The 21,126-nt window shown below is 36.9% G+C and overlaps 1 protein-coding gene across 2 annotated transcripts in view; it reads right to left on the bottom strand.

Annotated features, from left to right (window-relative positions):
• Tfap-2 (Transcription factor AP-2) overlaps nt 1–20,484 on the bottom strand; it is a 100,386-nt gene extending 79,902 nt beyond the window's left edge. Inside the window, exon 1 of one of the 2 annotated variants that reach the window (XM_064041514.1) lies at nt 20,410–20,484. In XM_064041514.1, coding sequence (XP_063897584.1) covers nt 20,410–20,445 — 36 coding nt within the window. In that variant the 5' untranslated portion in view covers nt 20,446–20,484. The remainder of the gene's footprint in view (nt 1–20,409) is intronic. The other variant, XM_064041512.1, reaches the window with a different exon arrangement.
• Nucleotides 20,485–21,126: the final 642 nt, after the last annotated feature.

Genomic DNA, 21,126 nt, shown 5'->3' with positions numbered 1-21,126 from the left:
TTTGTTACGGTATCATAGAGCTTATAGAGTAACGTCACTCGTGGTCTACAATACGCCCTCGTGTCGCCACGCGGCACCCATTACGCGCCACGAATAAAAAACATTGCGCCATTGTGCGCCATTGTGCGCCACGCGGCGACACTCGATACCTCTACTTTATTAATTCTGACAGCTCTCAGCATTTAGCTTGTTAGTGCTAGCCGTAATTATCGTGGGTGAATTAGGAAGACGAAGGGATAGTTGATAAAAAATGTTCCTATACTGCATTTGAGTAGGCACTACACTAAGGGTACAAAAACTCTTGATATAATTTTTCATACAAATTCATAAAATAATGATTCAATTCAGTTATTCTTATCTGTGAGGCTCTGCAGTGGACGTAAATAGGCTGATTTGACGATGATGATAGAGTCAACTGATTAGTTAGTTACCGTCATGTTCTGGACAATATTGGACCGATGATCAAGACATTCATATAAGTTCCTACATCAAAATAGTAGGTACAAAACAAACTAATCCTGACTAATCCTTAAAGTTACAAATAGTAAAATGACTATCTAGTCATTTGTCACGCTACACTTCACGGTGAATCGATTTGCATGATATTTGAGTTACATGAACCCCAGGGATGTTACTGAGCGAACCCGAATAAAACATATACTTAAGTATATCTAAGTAGTTTCATCCGGATCAGCTAAATTCCACAAATAGGTTTGACAGCAAAATCATAGCATAGTAAATTCTTACAAAGTCTAACTAAAGTCTAAACTTTTAGATCAATTTAATACAATCTACCTTATTTTATGGAGTGGTAAATATAAAACTGTGAAAGATAAAGTGAGATCTGAATAAGTACCAAGTTCCATACAAATACCTCAGTTAAAAATAGTTACTTTTTAATGATGTTACTTGGCAAGTTTTCACACACCTTGTTATAAACCTACTAAATGCAATGAATCAAGTATTTAATTTTCTATTAAAACTTGCCAAGTAACATCATTAAAAGTAACTATTTTTAACTGAGGTATTTGTATGGAACTTGGTACTTATTCAGATCTCACTTCTTTTATAGGCGAAGCATTCCGATTTTATCGAACTTGGCAGTCTTTCACATTTTTGTTTTGGGTGGGATTTCATTTATTTTTGTAAGGTTGTTTATTTAATTTTTTTCTTATGATTAAGTTAGTTAAAGAAATGTCTCATTTATACTATCTTTCAGATTTGTGAATATGCACTATGCTTCTTACAAAGAAATTAACTAGATTAACTAAATGGACTAGATTTACCAACTGACTGACATGACATGTTATCATATATTATGTTCGTGGATCAAAGTTACACATTCGTTATTTTCGAAAGTGATTCACACTTGGCCGTTTTCAGATTTTTACTTTACTTTGACTAAATACAAACCTTTGTAACGAATTTCAGATCGGTACGACCATTCGAAGATATATTATATAAATATAGATAAATTTAGTTCGTTTTAGTTCCTTAGGGGTATACATTTACACTGGATATAAAACACCTTCATTATTTTGAAACCGACTCACACTTGGCCATTTTCAGATTTTTCCCTTTACCTTGACATAAAGACCTACCTCCATGCCAAATTTCAAGTCAATACGACCATTGGAAGTGGTCTAGGTTTTTGATGAGTGAGTCAGTCAGTCAGTCAGTCAGTGAGTGTATAGTAAAAATAGCGATTTTCTGACGTCAATATCTCAAGACCTACAATAGGTATATTAATGAAATTTTGTATTTTAGATAAGTGAGGGGGTCTCAACAGATACGAGAAATTTGATATGCGTAAATAAAATAGATTTTGAGTTATAGGGGGGTCGAATTTGGCCCGAAATGGTTCGTGTAATATAACCCACGGCCGGTGTGTCGCTTTTTTTTGCTCGAACTTGGCGGACACACTGCCGTGTGTCTAGATTGCCCTTTGAAATAATTCCGAGCAGATGTGTTTAATGCGAGCTAAACAGTTCTTGTACAAGGATAATTTTATTATAATTTCTCGGTAAACATGCTAGATACAAGTACCGATAAGTTAATTACAATTCATCGCCCTGAAAGTCAATAAATTAAAGCTAATTACTTTCAGATACGTCCACCGTAAATAATCATGTTTTTATTACTTGCTTACCTATCCGCTATCATATTTTCATTTAAATTACACAAACGACCCGCCTTAATAAGTTTCCTACAAATATCTAAGTTTTTCTTCTGTCCAAGTTTTTTATATCAATTAGGTCATCATCACCTGCCTAGCCTTCCAACTAAGCATGTTGTGGTTGGCATCCAGTCTAACCGGATTAAGCTGAGTACCACTGTCTTACAAGGAGCGACTGCCTATCTGACCTCCTCAACCCAGTTACCTACCCGGGCAACCCGATACCCCTAGGTAGGACTGGTGTCAGACTTACTGGCTTCTGACCGCCCGTAATGACTGCCAAAGATGTCCAAATGACAGCCCGGACCTACAGTTTACCTTCCGAAACAGAGTACCTATGCATTGGCAAAAGATAAAAACACGACCTATTTGTAAAAAAAAAAATGAAACAGCCAGAAGCTTCCATATTCAAATCACTCCTTCCAAAAAGCATATTGTCCTCATCAACTTCCAAATTAAAACAAAGACATTCTATTTTCAAAGGTTCCCGCGTTAAGACAAAGGCGCCATCGCTCGCTCCCCGCGGCGCGCCCGCTGCGAGCCGGCACCCGTGCGGCGTATGTACTGAGCCTAATTGATTGATTTCAGAAATGTGTTGACAACCTATGCTTGGGTTGTGAATAATTTCTTGAAGGATCGGAGCAATTTAGAGTTTAATTTAGATTGCAAATTCTTTTTTTATGTAAATTATGAGAGGTAAGAAAGCGGTGTGCGGCAGCTTAAAATTCATATATCTTCTAATACTTTTAGAAGTTCATCACCTTCATCCCTGCCTGTGTCCCAATTTTATTTGGGTTTGCTGCAGCATTTTTTCTATTTTGATATATTTCTATCAGCCTTTACTCTATATTTCTTTATTTTATTATATACTTAATGTAGACATAGTATACAACTTCGTCGGTACTCATCATCATCATTAATTTAAGAGCCCAGCTCTTGTCGGTGCAGCTCCTTCCATTTCCGCCTATCTAGCGCCAACTCCTGAACTTCCTTATACGTCACAACCATCACCTTTTCTTTAATTTGCTTGATGTAGCTATATCTTGGACGACCCCTTCCTCTCTTTCCTTCGACCTTCCCTTCCACGATGTTTTTGATAAAATCGTCGTGACGTATAAGGTTTCCCATCATTTTTCCTCTCCTATTCTCTATATTTTGCAATAGTTGCCTCTTAGTTCCTACTCTGTTTAGTACTTCCTCGTTAGTAACTCTTTCCGTCCAGCTAATTCTCTCCATCCTCCTCCAGCACCACATCTCAATTCTATCGTCGGTACTACACACCCGATATTTATTATTCTATCTAAAACTTTACCAAAAAACGCTACCTATTTACAAACAAAAGCCAACCAAGAAACTCAAATTAAACACGAAAGACACCAACGATTCATAACTCAAACTGAGAGCAAAATCGTAACATTTAGTTCGACAACTACATTAAACTTGAATCATTATTATTACGGCAGAAATAAATCGTCGATATGACACAAGGGTACCAAATAGGCGCTTTGTAACGTCCACTGCGATCCTGTCATTATTCATATTAGATTTGTGGGTCCCAGATAAAAAACCGAGATAGGGTGATTATAGTCGGGCCCGTGGTATAATTTTGGGGTCTACGGAGATCCCCTTTTGTGTTTTTTGCCTAGTTTATTAAAAGAATAGTTTATTTTTTCGTGTGTTTGTTGTTTAGACTTTGTGGCGCATGTGGTGATTGATTTTTCTTGAAATGATTGCGTTTTGTTTTTGTCGCTTTTTGCGGTTTTGGTGTGTTGACGTTTTATTCCAGATTTTTTTTTAAATGGTCTGGACTTTCTTTAACTTCACTCTGAGATAAAGCAGCCTAATGGCATTTTTGCTATATTAGTATTCAGTTTAAGCGAATCTTTTGCATGGTAAGGTTTTATTTAGGTTTCGGGCTATCTGGAAGTTTTCAATGGTATGTGCATCAGGTTATCTGCTTAGTTTACCTCGGTATCATACCACATAGAATATAGTTGGTAAGTAAAAATGTCAAATACCCGATAGGTACAAATACTTACTTACTTACGAATGTACCCCATTCTATGCCCGTATTCTCGTTCGCATAAATGATAACTAGACTAGTAATCGCTCTTCAATCAAAAACCAGTTAACTAGCACAAACTAAGCCAACAGTATTTCACCTACATCCGAACCAAAGACAAAACAGGCACAGACAATATCCGAACGCAAAAAAAGGAGCTCATCATGCTACAAAAAAGGTTGAAAGAAAAAAAAGGTTTTTCATGAGCGCAGTCCAGTGAAATTGTGTATGGGCGGCGTGGCGGGTCATTCATCGTGACAGCCCGCGGCTAGCGTACCTACTGACTGTACCTACACTATTGCGGGGTGGGGATTCCATGAGGTATGGAGATGTGGGACTTTTAGGACTGTGGTGTTGGTAGAAAAGAATATTGGAATGGACTTTCTAGTGAAAAAATGGTTGGAGTTTTTCAAGATAGAACTAAGGTGTTGTGTTAAGGAAAATTTCGGATTAATGGTAAGGTTGTTTGACTTACTGAAATTTTGAAGTCATATGTTGAAATGAACTCAAAGATTGATGATTGAGTGATCATCTCAGGAAGTGATTATTGAGACTGCAAAAACAGAACAGAATTCCCGAAATTCCGATTTATGTTAGCATTTCGTACGATCTAAGTATGTGCAGATCGCAAAAAGTTAAACAATTAAAGTAAGTATGTGATAGTCTGAGAGACTTGAGCAATCATAAAAGGTGTATTGTTACAAACGTTGACCAATGTATTTCAGAAGTTTTTGTTCTACAATAAAATAAAGCTTTTCCCCTTAAAAAAATAAACCCATTATCAAGAAAACTAGACCAGACATTCCACAAAAGACCCACCTCGTGGTCCCCCTAACACCGGCTATTACCTTCCTCAGTACAGCAGAATATAAACTGTATCTGTGCTATTTACTTAAACATATAATCGTTGGATATTGTGAAATTACCTGTAAGTACATAACGTACTATGTACTAGTAAATAGACCACCGCTGTGGTAGACTAATGACGACAACGGTATTGCTGCTAATTCTGTTGTTACTTATTGTTGTCAGATTATATCTATGTATTTATATCGTTTGTGGTTAAAGGAACAGTGCAATATGTATTACAGTATTGTAACATGTTCCTGGATGGAGAGATTTCTGAATATGGATTGGATGTAAAACAACCCACGTTATACCTTGTTTGATACACAAATCAACACACATGTACAACATCTTTAAAAACTTGGACGGCAAGAATTCGCAAAAAGGGTGCGATATAATGCCATATTATGAGGTTGGGCATGGAGCCAAATAATGAAGTAATAGGTAATCGGCATGATCAACACTGTACCTACATTGATCAGGCAAGGAATTTGCTAAGATACCCAAGAACTTTTCTCTCTGTTACACAGTCTTATAATAGGTACTCTTTGTTACACAAAAAGACAAAAATAGGCAGTGAAATCCACTCTAAGAGTCTAGTACTACACAGTGGAACATCAGTCAACATCTACAGAGTACTTGAGGAACCTATTGAATTGCATCACAATACGTTATACGTAATTATTGCCCTATTGTAGTATGATGTGTTTATTATGTAGCTAGCGTTATAAATCACGTATACTGTTGAGAAAAAATAGTAGAGTAACAGTAGCTTGGTCCCGTTTTAATATTATAATATATGTTAAGATATTGCTTCAACATCGTAACAAGTTAGGGAAACCAATAGGCCATTATCCAATTCAGCCACATCCTGAAAAAACTGTTCACTTACTGGGATAAAGAACAGCCCGTAGTCTGGAAGTTGGTGATTGATACACCCGTGCATCGGAGAGCTCGTAAGTGTCGGTCCCGCGCCTGATCTCTTTCCGGTCGTGTCGGATTGCCGTCCCATCGGGCTATGAGAGTGAAGGAATAGTGAGTGCACCTGTGTCCAAGCAAATGTGCCTGCACTCTAATATGTCCTGCACAGTTGCGCAGCTGTATGATCTGTTTAGGGACAAAAGCCGCATTGGCCGACAATCGAAATGGATTTCGTTACACTAACTCATGTTTTATAATAATTTAATTTTGGAAATCCCCCAGATCAAATCTCGACCACGGCAAATTATTTCGTAGGATTAACTCTCTTTTAATACCTAAGTAGTTTATGTAAATAGCTTTACCTATATATATCAAGAAGTTAACTATATTATTTTTCCATGATTTCATAAACCGAATCATAACAATATCTTAGAATTTTCTAAGTTCTCGGAATCTATTTCCAACTTGTTATTAGCTGCTTAGTTTTTCATTATAAATTATTGTTCTTATTTGAACGGAAAAGTTTCCTTATAATAGAGGCTTTGTTTATTAAAGTTATTTCTGGGATAAGCACTTCTGAATTTTAAAACGAAGTTTAGAGTTAGATAGGCCTCTTTTTTTTCTTTGGTCTGGAATATAGTTACGAACGAGATCACTTTAGTTAGAAAGTTCTAAATCCAATAGTCTATAGTCCTCCTGCCCTTATCCTTTTTTTTGTTTTGGTCGTTACAATGCATAGGTATATATTCTTTCATACTGTCCGTCTTCACATTCTTTCTTTCTCAAGTGTCTTTGGTCATCCCTATCGTTTACTTATATCTATCCTACGTTCATGCTTAGGCAAGTATCACAACAAAACCTCGTACTACTTACGTTTAGTTTTTCTAAATTCTGGTTTAGTCGTCATTATTAGCTAGGTATAGTCAAACTTATTCGGCTTTATACATTTCAATGTGACAAGAACTTCAAACCTTTCAAATCTTCTACCATAACCTTCTAAGAACGTCAAAACCTCTTCTTCTACTTCTAACTTAATTTCATCACGTTAACACAAAGGTGCACAGCACAATAAAGTTAACCTTGACTAAACAATACAGATATTGTTATATTTTTCATAGCTGGCAAGTAACGTATGCGGTTTGCGTACGAAGCGAGCGCCGTGATGCCTGCAGGCCTCGCTTGCGATCTGCCACTTCGGTAACTGTATGCCACGGGCTGACAGAGAGTGGGGCAGATGGGACTGGGTAATAGGTAAGGATTTGTGCCTACTACCACATGCGGGGTCAAGAAGTCTGGTAGATTTGACTCCTTAATAGGTTATATTGTGCCTACTGGATGTCATGCGGGGTCCAAAAGTCTAGTGGGAAGAAGAATAAAGCTTGTCAGTTTTTTGTAACCAGACGTTCGTTTTTAAATGCCCAATATGACAAGAAATTTCAAACCTCTTCTATTATAACCTGCTCAACTAATTTGCAGATAAAGTTAACCTTGACGGAACAATACAGATATTGTTATATTTTTCATAGCTGGCAAGTAACGTATGCGGTTTGCGTACGAAGCGAGCGCCGTGATGCCTGCAGGCCTCGCTTGCGATCTGCCACTTCGGTAACTGTATGCCACGGGCTGACAGAGAGTGCCGCAGATGGGACTGGGTAATAGGTCATGAATTGTGCCTACTACCACATGCGGGGTCAAGAAGTATGGTAGACTTGACTCGTTAATAGGTTATATTGTGCCTACTAGATATCATGCGAGGTCCAAAAGTCTGGTGGGAAGATGAAAAGAGCGTGTCAGTTTTTTTGTAACTCGAGGTTTGTTTTTAAAAATGCCCAATATAACAAGAAATATAAAACCTTTTCTACCTTCTTAACCAATTTAAGAACGAAGGGGCACAATAAAGTTAACCTTGACTGAACAATACAGATATTGTTATATTTTTCATAGCTGGCAAGTAACGTATGCGGTTTGCGTACGAAGCGAGCGCCATGATGCCTGCAGGCCTCGCTTGCGATCTGCCACTTCGGTAACTGTATGCCACGGGCTGACAGAGAGTGCCACAGATGGGACTGGACAATAGGGTCTGTATTGTGCCTATTGGAATATGTGGGATCTGGGACATGAAATCTGGTGTAGAGGTTAGAATAAGGAGAGTTCGTTTTTTTCTAGAATCTTTATAACTTCACATTTTAACAGAAATGCACAAGAGAATTATGATGTCCTAAATGTGAAAAACAAAGATCAAACAAGAAGAAATTATAATGCCATATTGATAAACCATATTGATGAGATCTCCATAAGTTTTAAGGTGTAGCAATTTTTAATAAATATTCAGACAAAATATAAATCTTAAAATAAATAGGAGAATAAGTATGCAATTTGGGAACGGGAACATGATTAATAAAATAAGAAGCTTGCAGTTTAGAAAAAAAATATTTACTTAGTGCCCATCTATAAATATGGAATCCTTAATCTTTGTCCATAACTCGCTTTACTAAGACAAATACTTTACTAGTGCTATATTTCTTAGTCTTTATTGCCGGTTGATAAGGTTGAAAATCGCATATTTTAGCTTTAACATTATTGCTGTTAAGTGCTGTAGGCGTGATTTGAATGGCAGGTGCAAGATGAACGTATGTATCCACTGAGAAATGTCTTTATGTATTAAACTGTATATAAGTGGGCAAATTATACCGAAGCGTTATTGTTGTAGAACAAAAATTGTGAGTAGAAAGTTCGAGAGAAAGTCCAAAAGCGATTGAAGCAGTTTGTGAATAGTTTTTTTGTTATTGAAATCAAAATTGATACTTGTGTAGCAAAAACAAATAATAAATAATGATCCATAAAACGCTCCTCGTAAAACACTGGTACTCAGCTCTACATCCGGATAGACTGGAAGCCAACCCCAACATAGTTGGGAAAAGGCTAGGCAGATGGCAGATGAATAATCCATAAAGAAGTACCAATGCTTATGTAGTTACGCTTTGTCTTTCAGAAAAATTAAAAGACTTTGGTAGCAAGAGTGCAAGCTTCTATCCAAACATAGCACTTTATTATCCCCACAAATACTTCAAAGTAATTTAGTTACACCTACATGGTAATTAGCCGTTTCCCTTTACATTATAGCTTTTATTTTAATTTATTCACCCTCCAGTGTCACCCGAAACAAAACTTTATCAACAACCGCTTAAAACACGCCATGATAAAGAACTCATTTACACGCTGTGTTAACCGCGAAATGGAACGTAAAAGAACCTATTTTACAAACTTAAATTTACATCTACAACGCTAACCTGTCATTGCATTTTCAACTCTATGTAGCAGTACATAAAAGTCACAGTTTTTTGTAGCATTGGTAATGTAAAGTGGTAATATCTATAAAACATGGGCAATTTGAACAAATGTCGTCCGAGGCCGAATGTAATTGAGCTGTCAGATTTTGGAGGGAAACAATGATGTTGAATTTGGAATTCTTAATTCAAATATGTACGCTACGAATGCTATTTTGTATTAGTACTAAAAAGAGACTGATGAGAAAATCCGTTTTTTACTAATGTTGGAAATATATAACGACAAAGGGGACAACCAAAGAAACTATTGATGGCTTATATGTAGACGATATGGCAAGAAAGGCAAGATGTAGTTATGAGAAGATCTGAAATAGAGAAGTACGTATAGAAGAAGACTGGCAGTTCCGACCCCAAATGAAATTCGTATAAGGGCAGGAGGAACGAACATGATAAATGTTTAGAATATTAATTCTGCGTTTGTAATGAAGCCATCGCTCCCCACCGGAGGGTCCAAGTCATTTCGCGCCCAATTTGAGGTCGATTAAAAACAAATTTCTATCAGTGCATTTTTTAATAGTGCTGTGACTAATGTCGATTGTTGTGGTTGACAGCTGTTTGTATTTTTTTTTCGGAGTACAAAGTTGAATTTGTCGCATATTGCGGTGATCCCTAACTGAAAAGAGTTGAATCTGAATATGAAGAAATAAGTTTAAAATGTTATTTTCAGCAAGTTTTGTGTGAATAAAAAATCTTTTTCAACAGTAAAAATTTGTTATATTTTTCGAAATACATATTTCGACACGAAAATAATGGGCCAAGACTCTTATGTTCATCTTACAGTGTTTCCCAATTCAGTTCTATCGATAATCAGTGCATTCCATCTCTCCCCACACGTTTGTCAGTGCACATAACAAAATGGAGCACACTCCTTTGATCTTCAGCCTGTCATCGTCCACACGACACGCAATCACGCGAGTTACTAACACGTTACTAACACGCTGGTGACTTATTGCATAGGTAAACTACTTTTTGTAATACCTTGTATCAAAAATAGGTCTAAGAGAAGATTGTTTTCGATTGATTATTGTATCCATGATGTATCTTCACATTTACTGGACATATTTTACTTTGTCTCTGAAAAAAAGCCTGTGTCAATTTCGATACGATTTTGATTTCGTTTTATGAACAACACTTACAAGGCTGTTTACAGAAGCTTTTTTATGTTAATGGAGAAAAAAGGAATAAACAATGGTTAAATGATTAAGGTCTTTAAATGCTTTATCGTCCATAACGTTGTTTGAGTATCATATACCTAGTTATCGTACATCGTAGTTCCCTAGAAATCATTTAGTGAACAATGACTCCAAATAAGTGCCACCCCTCCGTGACACGCATGCATCACAGCACATATTGGTTGCGTCTTTGATCTCGCACTGGCCGTGAGCTGTCACGTCACTGACCAAACAAACGCGTCTGCTAACACGCTCGTGGCTTGTGGTGACGTGGTTTTATTAATTCGGTGGTTAATCGTGAGTGAAATGACTGACTATCAAAACTTTCACTTAGTTAGTATTTGGTATTTATAAATTGGCAACTTTTTAAACCTTAAACCTTCGTTGTGAGTAGGTATGTCAAATAAGCACCTGGTCTACTTCATTTTGAGTAATTTTCAATGTGAAAAGAATTTAAGTACGTAAGTATGTATTTAGGAATATCTTGGCTATATCGCTATCTAGCAACATAATATTAGATACTTACTACCCATAATAAACATTTCATTAATTTTCAAAACGCAATGAGTGTAAGTACCTGTAAGAAACTTTATACTCCCTTTTGCCTTTTGCAAATAAGACATAAAAAAATCGTGCTAAACGAATTCACCTCCCCACTTCCACGTAACAACAATTTAGTCTGGAATGCAGGCATCATTAAGCCAAAACAATTCGATCCCTACAATTGACATCGATCCCTGATGAACTGCATCACGATCTCGTGAAGTTCCCGTCACATGCACCATGCATGCATCGACCTTCTAATTACCGACCCTAAGGCTAAAACATCGGTAAACTTAAATAAAAACTCACGAATTTGACGAAACCACGGAGTAAGGAACGATGAGCGGAGATGAAATAATGCAGGTAGGTCAGGCGCCTTACATTAAGCAAATTCGTACGGTGGGCATGACCGAAACGATCAGTTACGAGTGAGCTAACGAGGCGTTCGGGTTCTTTGAGACATTTGTCAATGATTTTTTGGTAGGTATTATAAAAATTACAGGTGTAAGGAAGGCCTATAAGGGTGAAAATAGTAACGTTCCTCGTCCCTCGCTCACCCGCATTTTGGCGAGCTACTTTCTTAGTCAATTTTCCGTTATAACACCTCCGCTAGTCATTTAATTCTCCACGAACGAAAAACTCTCACGATTGAAACAATCCTTTACCGTTTATGGCGGGAATTTTACGAAACGTCAAATTAAAAGTGGGGAATTTTTTCGTTGTTATGTTGGCTGTATTTAGCGAGTGCCGTGGGGGAGTCGTGTGGCTAGATCATGACCGCCCTGAGACAGGGCATCGGGCCACAATTAGGCCTCTGCAGTTGGCAGCACCTACTCATCTGGGTAATGTTGCATGCCTGCCGTGTGTAATTTCTGTTGCTGTTTAAAGTTGCTGTTTGTTGTTATTCGTTGAGTATAAATTGGTTTATGAACTATCCATGGAACTATCCGAGAAAATAAAAAGAACTTAAAGTTTCCGATAAATAGCAAGCAAGCTTCAAAAGTTCCATATGACATAAACTGATGTACCTAGGTAATTTTTCACTTTGTACCTAATAGCGCTTGATTAAAGTTCAACGTTTTTACGAAGTTCTCTTCGACCTTATTTTCAAATGCCTTTTTAAGCGTTCTTTAGGTGGTACGAAAATCTTATAAGATTCATAGAAACCCGTCAAGTGTCCCAAAACATTTTACACATATCCCAACTATTAATTCGATTTTCAAACTAAGTTCTTAACAATGTACCAACCGTACAACAGACTCAATGTACAGTGCACTATACAAAGCTACATACAGTACATAGTTAGAGAAAGGTGTGCGTCAAGGCGTGGCCAGCTTCCAGGCCGTTCCACCGGTGCTTATGGCGAGCTAACCATGGCACAATGATGTATAGTTATATAGTATAGTTATCGGCACGGATATTGAGCCCTGACCTTTGCCAGCGCAGAAGCGATTTATTGGTTTATTGCCTTAAGTGTACAGTGCGCAAAGCGATCCCCACTCTTCCGCCGAGAACTCAATATCCGTGCCGATAACTATACCATTGACTTTTCTAACTAAACTTACGATGTACCGACACAATGTACAGTGCACTATACAAAGCTACATACAGTACATAGTTAGAGAAAGGTGTGCGTCAAGGCGTGGCCAGCTTCCAGGCCGTTCCACCGGTGCTTATGGCGAAGTAACTATCGCACAATGCTCTATAGTTATGTAGTACTGATAATGTGATACCATTGACTTTTGTTTGTGGTTGTAGCCCGAGCTCTTTGCACGTTGCATGGGCTTGCAAACAGGCGAAGGTTTGTATGTTTCCTAGCTGATATTAGTTCGAAGTGATTTTTGAATTGAGAATGAAGTGTAGGCAGTAGGTAGGAGCTGAATACTCCATTTTCGAAGTAAAATGTTTTAGGCCGGCTTTTTATATTTGAAAAAAATAAAAGCACTTATTGTAGTTTTTATTGGTAATGTAATTATTAAAACAAAACTATTTTTTATCAGTAGAAAATCTTTTCTATTTACGTACAGCTTACTTCAAAAGCTTTATTTTAAAAGAAAACTTCTGAGCTTTTCTGTTATGGCTCTATCGAATAACACATATTTTTATCGATAGAATGAAAAAGATTAAACACTTAAACAAGAATATTGTTTTTGAGTGATGTTGAAAATATTGACTTCTCAAGTACTTGCATAGATAATCTTAAATTGTGTCATCTTAACGTCAAATACACAGCCATTATTAACATAAATAACAACATATAATTACCTAATCATAATAAATAATCTTTACTCTAATCTACCCGTGATTGAGGATAAGAAACCTCAATAATTTCATAATGGCGATAATTTAAATAATAAATAACAGTCTAACAGAACTTCGTGACTATAATATTGCGATATGTCATATAACAAACATTATTATTATTTTATATCGATAACCTATTATTAGGAACCACAAAATTAACTTTGCCTTTCTGTAAACCCTTATTTCCATGAGTTTAAGGTTGAAAATCGTCTGCTTTGCAAATAAAGTTCGAAGTTATTACCACCAAAGAGGTTGTGTTAGTTTATCGAATAAATAATTGCATCTGAATAAGGCATTATTGCAGCGCACCTTTGCCATGTAATTTTCTCATTTAGAGGGTTGCTATAGCAAATATTGTTTTTAACAAATTAGATATTGTTAAAGTTTTGGGTTGCTACTACACTATGTTATAAATGGTTGTCTATTCCACGTCAGGGACCGTAAGGAGGGTTTGAGAAAACTCGATAAGAAAAGGAACAGTTATCTAATATATTTACTTTGTAAATAAGAATTCTTCACAAAAAGAGCTTTCAGATTGATTTTTCCAAGATACACCACGCTTCGCTATATAACAATTGACTACTACCATGGCAAAGAATCGAAACTCAATGACAGATTCTGTCACGTGTATACGCTGGGGTTTGCTGCGCACGGAAAATCAGCCAGTGTGGAAACGCATTAAGTTTTTCCAAATCACAGACTTACTTACATTGTACAATTCGTTGCTTACTAAAATTAAAACATTTAAACATAATTTCTATTATCAAACCTTCCCCCCAAAAGACCACTACCACAAAATAATGAAAATTAAAATAACCTCGCAGCTTTGTGCAGCTATTTGAATTCGGAATACGAATGTAACTGATCTGCAGGAACGAGTGAATGAATGATTGTTATTTAAGCGGGAGAGCTATTGATCGGTAACAATGCCGATGTACGGAGGGCGATGTAGACTTGTGTTGGGTTATTTTGATAGAGAAGACAGTAAAAGTATTTTCAAGAGTACGTATGTAATGTAATGGTGATCACAATTATTCTTTATAGAAAGACCAATAGGTAAAAATTATGTCAAAATGTACTGACTATTTAAACTTCTGTCTCTTGCAATTTTTAGTCGCTGACAACTGAAAGGCACTCTGATTTTGTGATTTCTCGTGACACAAAAGAATGCGCCCATGACACCAGGTTTTTAATAGTCCATCGTATTTCTAATCTGGTACCTATTTAAAATTGTTTCTGATACTTTCATTTTAACCGACTTCTTGAAAAGGAGCAGGTATAAATTCGGTCGTTTGTTTTTCCTCCCTCATACATGGAGACTCTAATACAATAAAATGAGCTGCTATAAATACAAAATAAATAGGTAACTCCATATCTATTTCATTTCTAAGTCTATGCGCCAAAGGGTTAAGCAACCCTTTCCCTTTCGGCAGCCATTACAATATGGCAAGGCGAGCTCTCCGTTGTACGAAACCTTCTTTAATAACTAATCTCCTGGTACCTACCTCGTTATTTCCTAGCAAATAGTTCACTGAAATGTACCTATAATTATTTATGTTTTTAAGATTAATTGAAGGTAATGAACACAGTTTAAAACATGGATGAATTTGAAAAAAAAATTATACTTTTTCTGATGCAGTCGTTAAATAAAAATGTCTTCAAAATCAATCAAATACTTAACTACTATATGCGTAGTACATATAAGTACATTGTTGCTTATGTATGTATGGGTTTATAAAAAGGGGAAAATTTTGACTCAAACACACCGAACCGATCGAATAAGAAAAGCATCCCAAAGAAACTAGAGACTGGACCCGGATAAAAAACTAGCCTATGAATCAAGTTAGTCAGTCAGCTTACTGCATATCTAACTTAAGCAAAATTGATCCAGCTTCCGCGTAACTAACATACAGATTTCCAAACTTTGTAGGACCTTTGTAAGACCCTAGAAATGGAATCGATGGAAATAGCCTGCACCCAGATAAAAAGTTGCTATGTTTTTAATCAAGTTTGCCAGCTTGCTATTCTTTTTTAAGCAAAATTGATCCAAGCTTTTGCGCGTAAATAACTAACATACACACAAACGCCTTTACAATATTAGTGCTACTCTCATAACTTACCAAACTTTTGTCCCATTTACAAGTGTAGCCACGAACAAGTGAACATGGGTACATTTTACTTTTATTTTTCCAAGAGTTATGATTGCGGCGCGGCGCGCGGCCGGCCCGAGGCGCGGATATTTTCAAAATAATAATTAAGCGGATACATTTATTATGGCGCACGAATATGTAATGTGCTCTGGAACACAAAACACATGGTGTTTGATGTACCTAAGTTTGGTTTTTCGTGTTATATTGTGAAAGTTTTGAATTAAAGAAATACCTAAGTACATGGTGCTAAAGAAGCTGACTGTATTGGCAAAAAAATATAGCTCAGTTTCTTTACATTATTAGTAAGTACCTAGTCCTTAACTTCCATATCATTTTAAAAACTAGGTTGTCCCAAGGGAACTAGTAAAAAGTAGCTTGTCTCTGTCTTCAGAATCCTACCAATTTTCTTCTTATTTGATTCAGCCGTTTTGGCGTAAAATGCAAAGGTTTTGGCAAAAAATCAAAGTCACCTTTGCATTTAATAACATTATAAAGACCATTTGTAATGAAAACTGAAGTTTCCCATACCTAACTATGTCTAATTCTATCAAGCTTCAGCTAAGTCTTGTAACAAAATTTATAGTTCAAGGCATAAGTTTAGTGCCACCAGTAATTATTAATTTAACGACGAATAAAACCTGGATAAATTAATAGAAGGAAGAGGAATTACTACCGTTTTGTAAACGGTCTCATACATCAGACAGACATGAATTAATGAGAAGCTATAACTGTAGGACTTTTCAATTTATTGTGTATGTAGACATTTTCCTGTACATGCCATTAAATAATTTAGCGTCCATAACTGTCGTAGCACTCTTTTATAGACCTGTTATTAATTAGATCAAGCAAGACTTCAGAAGCTGATTACTTCAGTTAAAATACTCTATGTCTATGATCTTCTCAGCGCAGCTATTGTTACATAAAAAGGTCTAGACTGTCGAACATTCTATGTTCATCTGAGTAGTCAGATTTAGGAAGAAAATCAGCAGCTACTTTTCCGATGCACGAGGGAGTCCACCTCATCACCCATATATAAAAGAAATGACCAAACCCTTTTAGACGTTCTTCCAGACCATATTTTTCGAAGGAGTCTACATCATCACTTATGTGAATGGACTGACTTTAGCCCTTTAGACATTGTTTCAAGTGTGGCCAAGTGCTATGTATCCCAAAAAATATACTTTCTCCTGACAGCGATGAGGACGAATTTTTTGACGCTTTTTTACTAGGATAGGTTTGTTTTACTAGGATAGTTTTTGATATTTATTGTAAATATCTATTGTAAATATCTATGTAAATAAACTTACATATGCTTTCTCCTTATAACCAGCATTCACCACCTACTTCAAAAATGACCCAGCTTATTTTTTCTCCATATGACTTTAACCAAATCCCCCCTAAAAACAACACTCCAACATTACCCCACCCCCTATACTCCTAAGCCGTCAGCATACAGGGTGCGTTCATTACCGGTCCCGGCAGCTGCGCGCGTCGCCCGAGGCGCGGTAGTGCGCCTGCGACGAGGTATCGCACCGCTCCGGACAATATAGGGATATGCTAATGCTGAGCGGTTTTTGTTCAGCGAAATGTATATAAGCTTGTGGTCTGTGTACTCGGTTGTGGTTGGTGAAGGACAATTTTTGTGATACATAACAACTACATAATTTATTGTTTACCTATTGTGTAAATTACAAATACTTGCTAGGCTATGCTAAGACTTAAATTTAGCTGCAGGCAGCATAAGAACAAAATTGAAAAATGTAGGTACATTACCTGTTTTTTTACATGCATCTACCTATCTATGTGAAACGCTCATTGTTTCTATAATTAGTGTTACAGCCTTTTTTTATCGTCCCACTGCTGGGCACAGGCCTCCTCTCACACGGATTGTTCCAAAATTATCCCATTTAAATGCATATGGTACTTGCGAAATTATACGATACTAAAATCTTCTAAGTAACAACCAACTCTAAAATGCATGCAATCGCTCAGTACCAAAACATTAGAAAATCAATATATTCTCGTATCCATGGCAACGGCGTAAGCATAAAACGTCATTGCCTCGCCTATTACGAACCCTCAGCAGCGGATACCAACCGTGGCATTGCCCAAACGGCCACAAACACACCTTGATGATCTTCTGGCAACCACCCATCCTTACTAGAACCCCACAACACAGCGAAATAAACCATATCGTCATTGGATAAAGTACATTTTTCAGTGAGCGGGAGGTCGCTGTGAGCTGGTCGTCCCCTAAGGCGATTTTGCATGCCTCTTGCACGCAGAAATGAAAACTCGATGTCAGTGTAACTAAGTTGTTGTCAAATTGATTTTAGAGACGTCTTTGTGCAAGGAAGCTGTGAAGTTTGTTAGATTAGATCATGTGCACGGCATTGCAAGTTTTTCGCTAAGTTAGATCTTCTTTTGGGGATAATTGGGGGCACTTTAGCATTACAGCAAGATTTACGGGGTAAAATTGACTGCTCTGGATCGACTTCAAGTCTTGTCTCATCGTACTTTGAGGCAAGAAATAATCTTGGTATACAGAAGACGGTCATATATCAATGTAACAAGCACACAATTAGCTGCTTGCCCTTTGATAGGGCAAACCATCAGTCACAGAAAATGAAGGTACAATACGAATCACAATTTGTTATGTATCTGTCGAGTTCCTGGTGGTATCTACAGTTTGTTTTGGTAAAAAAGCTAGGCAGATGATGATCAATCAGTAGTCCTGAACTTTCCTTGCCTAGGCTTGCTTCGATTTTCCTTAGCCACGAGCCACCTACCTCCTACCTCCTACCTATCAAGGGCTGCTTAACCTTTGATTTTCCTTACTCTACTAACTCCATGTACTTACATTTGTCATCAATCACCACTGCCTTGCCGGTCGTTTAGTCACGGTTGCGCGCCTGCACTCGCTAGGGGGCGCTATCTGATCGCTCCACAAATTGCTGAGTTTAACGTGCAATTTGATTTTAATACGATTCGATAACATCTACGATTGTTGGGGGACTAAATGTTGTTAGTTTTGGGTCACTTTGATGTGTTAATTGGTCATGTTTTTGTGATGTTACAAATTATTTAGCTGTTTAACGTCCACATGGTCATTTTGAAAATACAGGGGTTGTTTTGACTTTAATTTTGTCTTTTTAAAGCGTTTTTGTCTCCAGACGCAAACAGTGAAGACCCGTAAGTTACTTGTATAATTATGTATTTTTATTTTGAGGAAACGCGTGGATTTTCAAATTGTATGACCGACTTTCGAGGGCTCGTTTCTCTTCTTATTTAGAGTATAATACAAAAAGAAAAGAAAATGCAAATGCAGTAGAGGCCAACGACAGCGCGATTTTTTATGTATAATTAATTGCCAAAATTCATCATTTAATCATTCCCATCTCTTGTCTGTCAGATATCAACTACCGATTATGAAATTGCCGATACTACCCCAACACTATCAACTACATCCGTCATTTATTCGCCTAGACAAATGACAGTTGACAAATTGTACCAACACTTGAAGAACACGTCAAAAGGTGATAATCGTTAGCAAGAACATCGTGTTAATGTGTTAAAAAAGGTCCTGCAAAATAGTTTTAAATTAATTACGAAGCTGGCTGGTAATGAAAAGTAATTGACGACCGTTAACTTTCAATTTCGAATTAAAAACAAGTTTGACATTTATGACACCTGTCAAGAATTCAAGATGTCTTCCATTGCAGTGAGTGATTGTAGAAGGAGCTGGGTTAATACGCCTGAAGCATGTATTCATTTGTTCATTCATAGGGACGTATGTGTGTAGTAAGCTTAATGGAAACCATGAAGATCGTACTAATTTTAAGAGTTTTTTAGAATTATATCAGTAATCAATAGAAATCCGTACCTATTTATGAAAACATGCCGTAAATATAGAACGTATTTAATCACGAATCTACTTCTTTCTCCTAAGAAGATATTTTTATTCACGTTGTTTCTGTACCGTAAGCAGTGAAGAGGTTAGACCCCAAATCCACCTACACTACACAACATCACACTCTCAAAAAACAAACAAAAAACTCTTAACAAACAATAAACAGCTTACAAATAACACTAACAAACTCAAAATAAAGTGTGTTTCCTACAAAGTCAACAGAGTAAATTGTAGCGAACGCCGTGTAAATTGCTATAACCGGTCGGACGGTCCATTTCCGCCAATAAAGCCCACTTCCCGCCACGGGCCGCCAGGTGCCACCACTATTTAGTTTGCCGTCACTTCCGCTGAAGAAATAAGGTTTTCAGTGGGAAAATGTGATTTTACGCCAGTTTCTCCGATGTCCCGTTTCGAGGGTATATTAGAAGTTCCGTGGATTTTTAGATACTTCTTACCTTATTCATGAAATTAATAAAGAGATGGGACTTGTAAGTATGTACGAGTACCTATGTGTTATTCATTTACACAGCCAAAATTAAAAAATACCTGACAATGAAAATCTTTCGTAAGTCACGCTATAAGTAGAATATAACCTGGAAGAGATTCACCAAAGAAAATTACCTAAGTACCGTATGCGGAATGTTGAACTTATAATTCATTTATTTACATAACGGAATGTACACAATCTTTGTTCATCCTTCTTAACAAAAACCGGTAAAGGTATAATTATAGAGAGTGCCTTGTGAAATGTCACTAATCATCTAGGTACGCATCACTCGTCGTGAAAGTTAAATAAATAAATAGAGTATTAATAAATTAATTATTAAGGTATCGGCACGGATATTGAGCCCTGACCTTCACCTGCGCAGAAGCAATTTATTGGTTTTTTGCCTTATGTGTACAGTGCGCAAAGCGATCCCCACTCTACCGCCGAGAGCTCAATATCCGTGCCGATAGCTATACTATAGTAACACTAACCTGCCATCCGTTACTCTCCAGGGCCAGGTAAGTCATCACAATGTCCACTCGTGAAGAGTCACACCACAGTAAAGTCTGCACGCCATTACAACCATAGTTTACTGTTTAAGTACTAAACTAAAGAGTTTTATGTCTGTTTCACTTCATTAGAAAACACTGGCTGAAAAATAATGCAATATTAATGACAGAATAGAGAGCTTGGAACATTGACATATATTCTAGGCTTGGAATATGTACGTAGGTACATCACCTAAAATACCCTCGAATATTTACAAAAAGAACTATCTTATGCTAATATAATAAAGAGGAAACGTATTTCGTTTGTATGTACTAAACTTCGGAAAAATCTTCCACGGTTGGAAAGTTACACTATCCTTGGCTAACATAGGCTATGTTTTATCTCGATACCGAAAGCATTTCAACCGGAAAGCGGGTGAAACAACGGGACGGACGACTAGCGAGTAATAAATAAAGCTAAAAAGTATAACCAATAAATAATTTCCCTATACCTACCCTACCTAAAAACTTAACATACTTTTTTTATGACAATACTCTATTCCAATGCGAAATAGCAACATTGAATTTCTCCAGTTAAAAGCGCCAAAATGTAACATCAAAAGCGCCTAAAATAGTATTTAGGTTAGTTAGCATACAGTTAAAACTGTTACGTAACTTTCACTATTTGAGTTGAATTTAACCCTATTATTTTACTCGTAG

The sequence above is a fragment of the Helicoverpa armigera genome, chromosome 25 (genome assembly GCF_030705265.1).
Source record: "Helicoverpa armigera isolate CAAS_96S chromosome 25, ASM3070526v1, whole genome shotgun sequence".
NCBI classification, from domain to species: domain Eukaryota; kingdom Metazoa; phylum Arthropoda; class Insecta; order Lepidoptera; family Noctuidae; genus Helicoverpa; species Helicoverpa armigera.
Note: the sequence above shows the minus strand (reverse complement) of the source record. Positions and strands in the feature narration are given on the sequence as shown.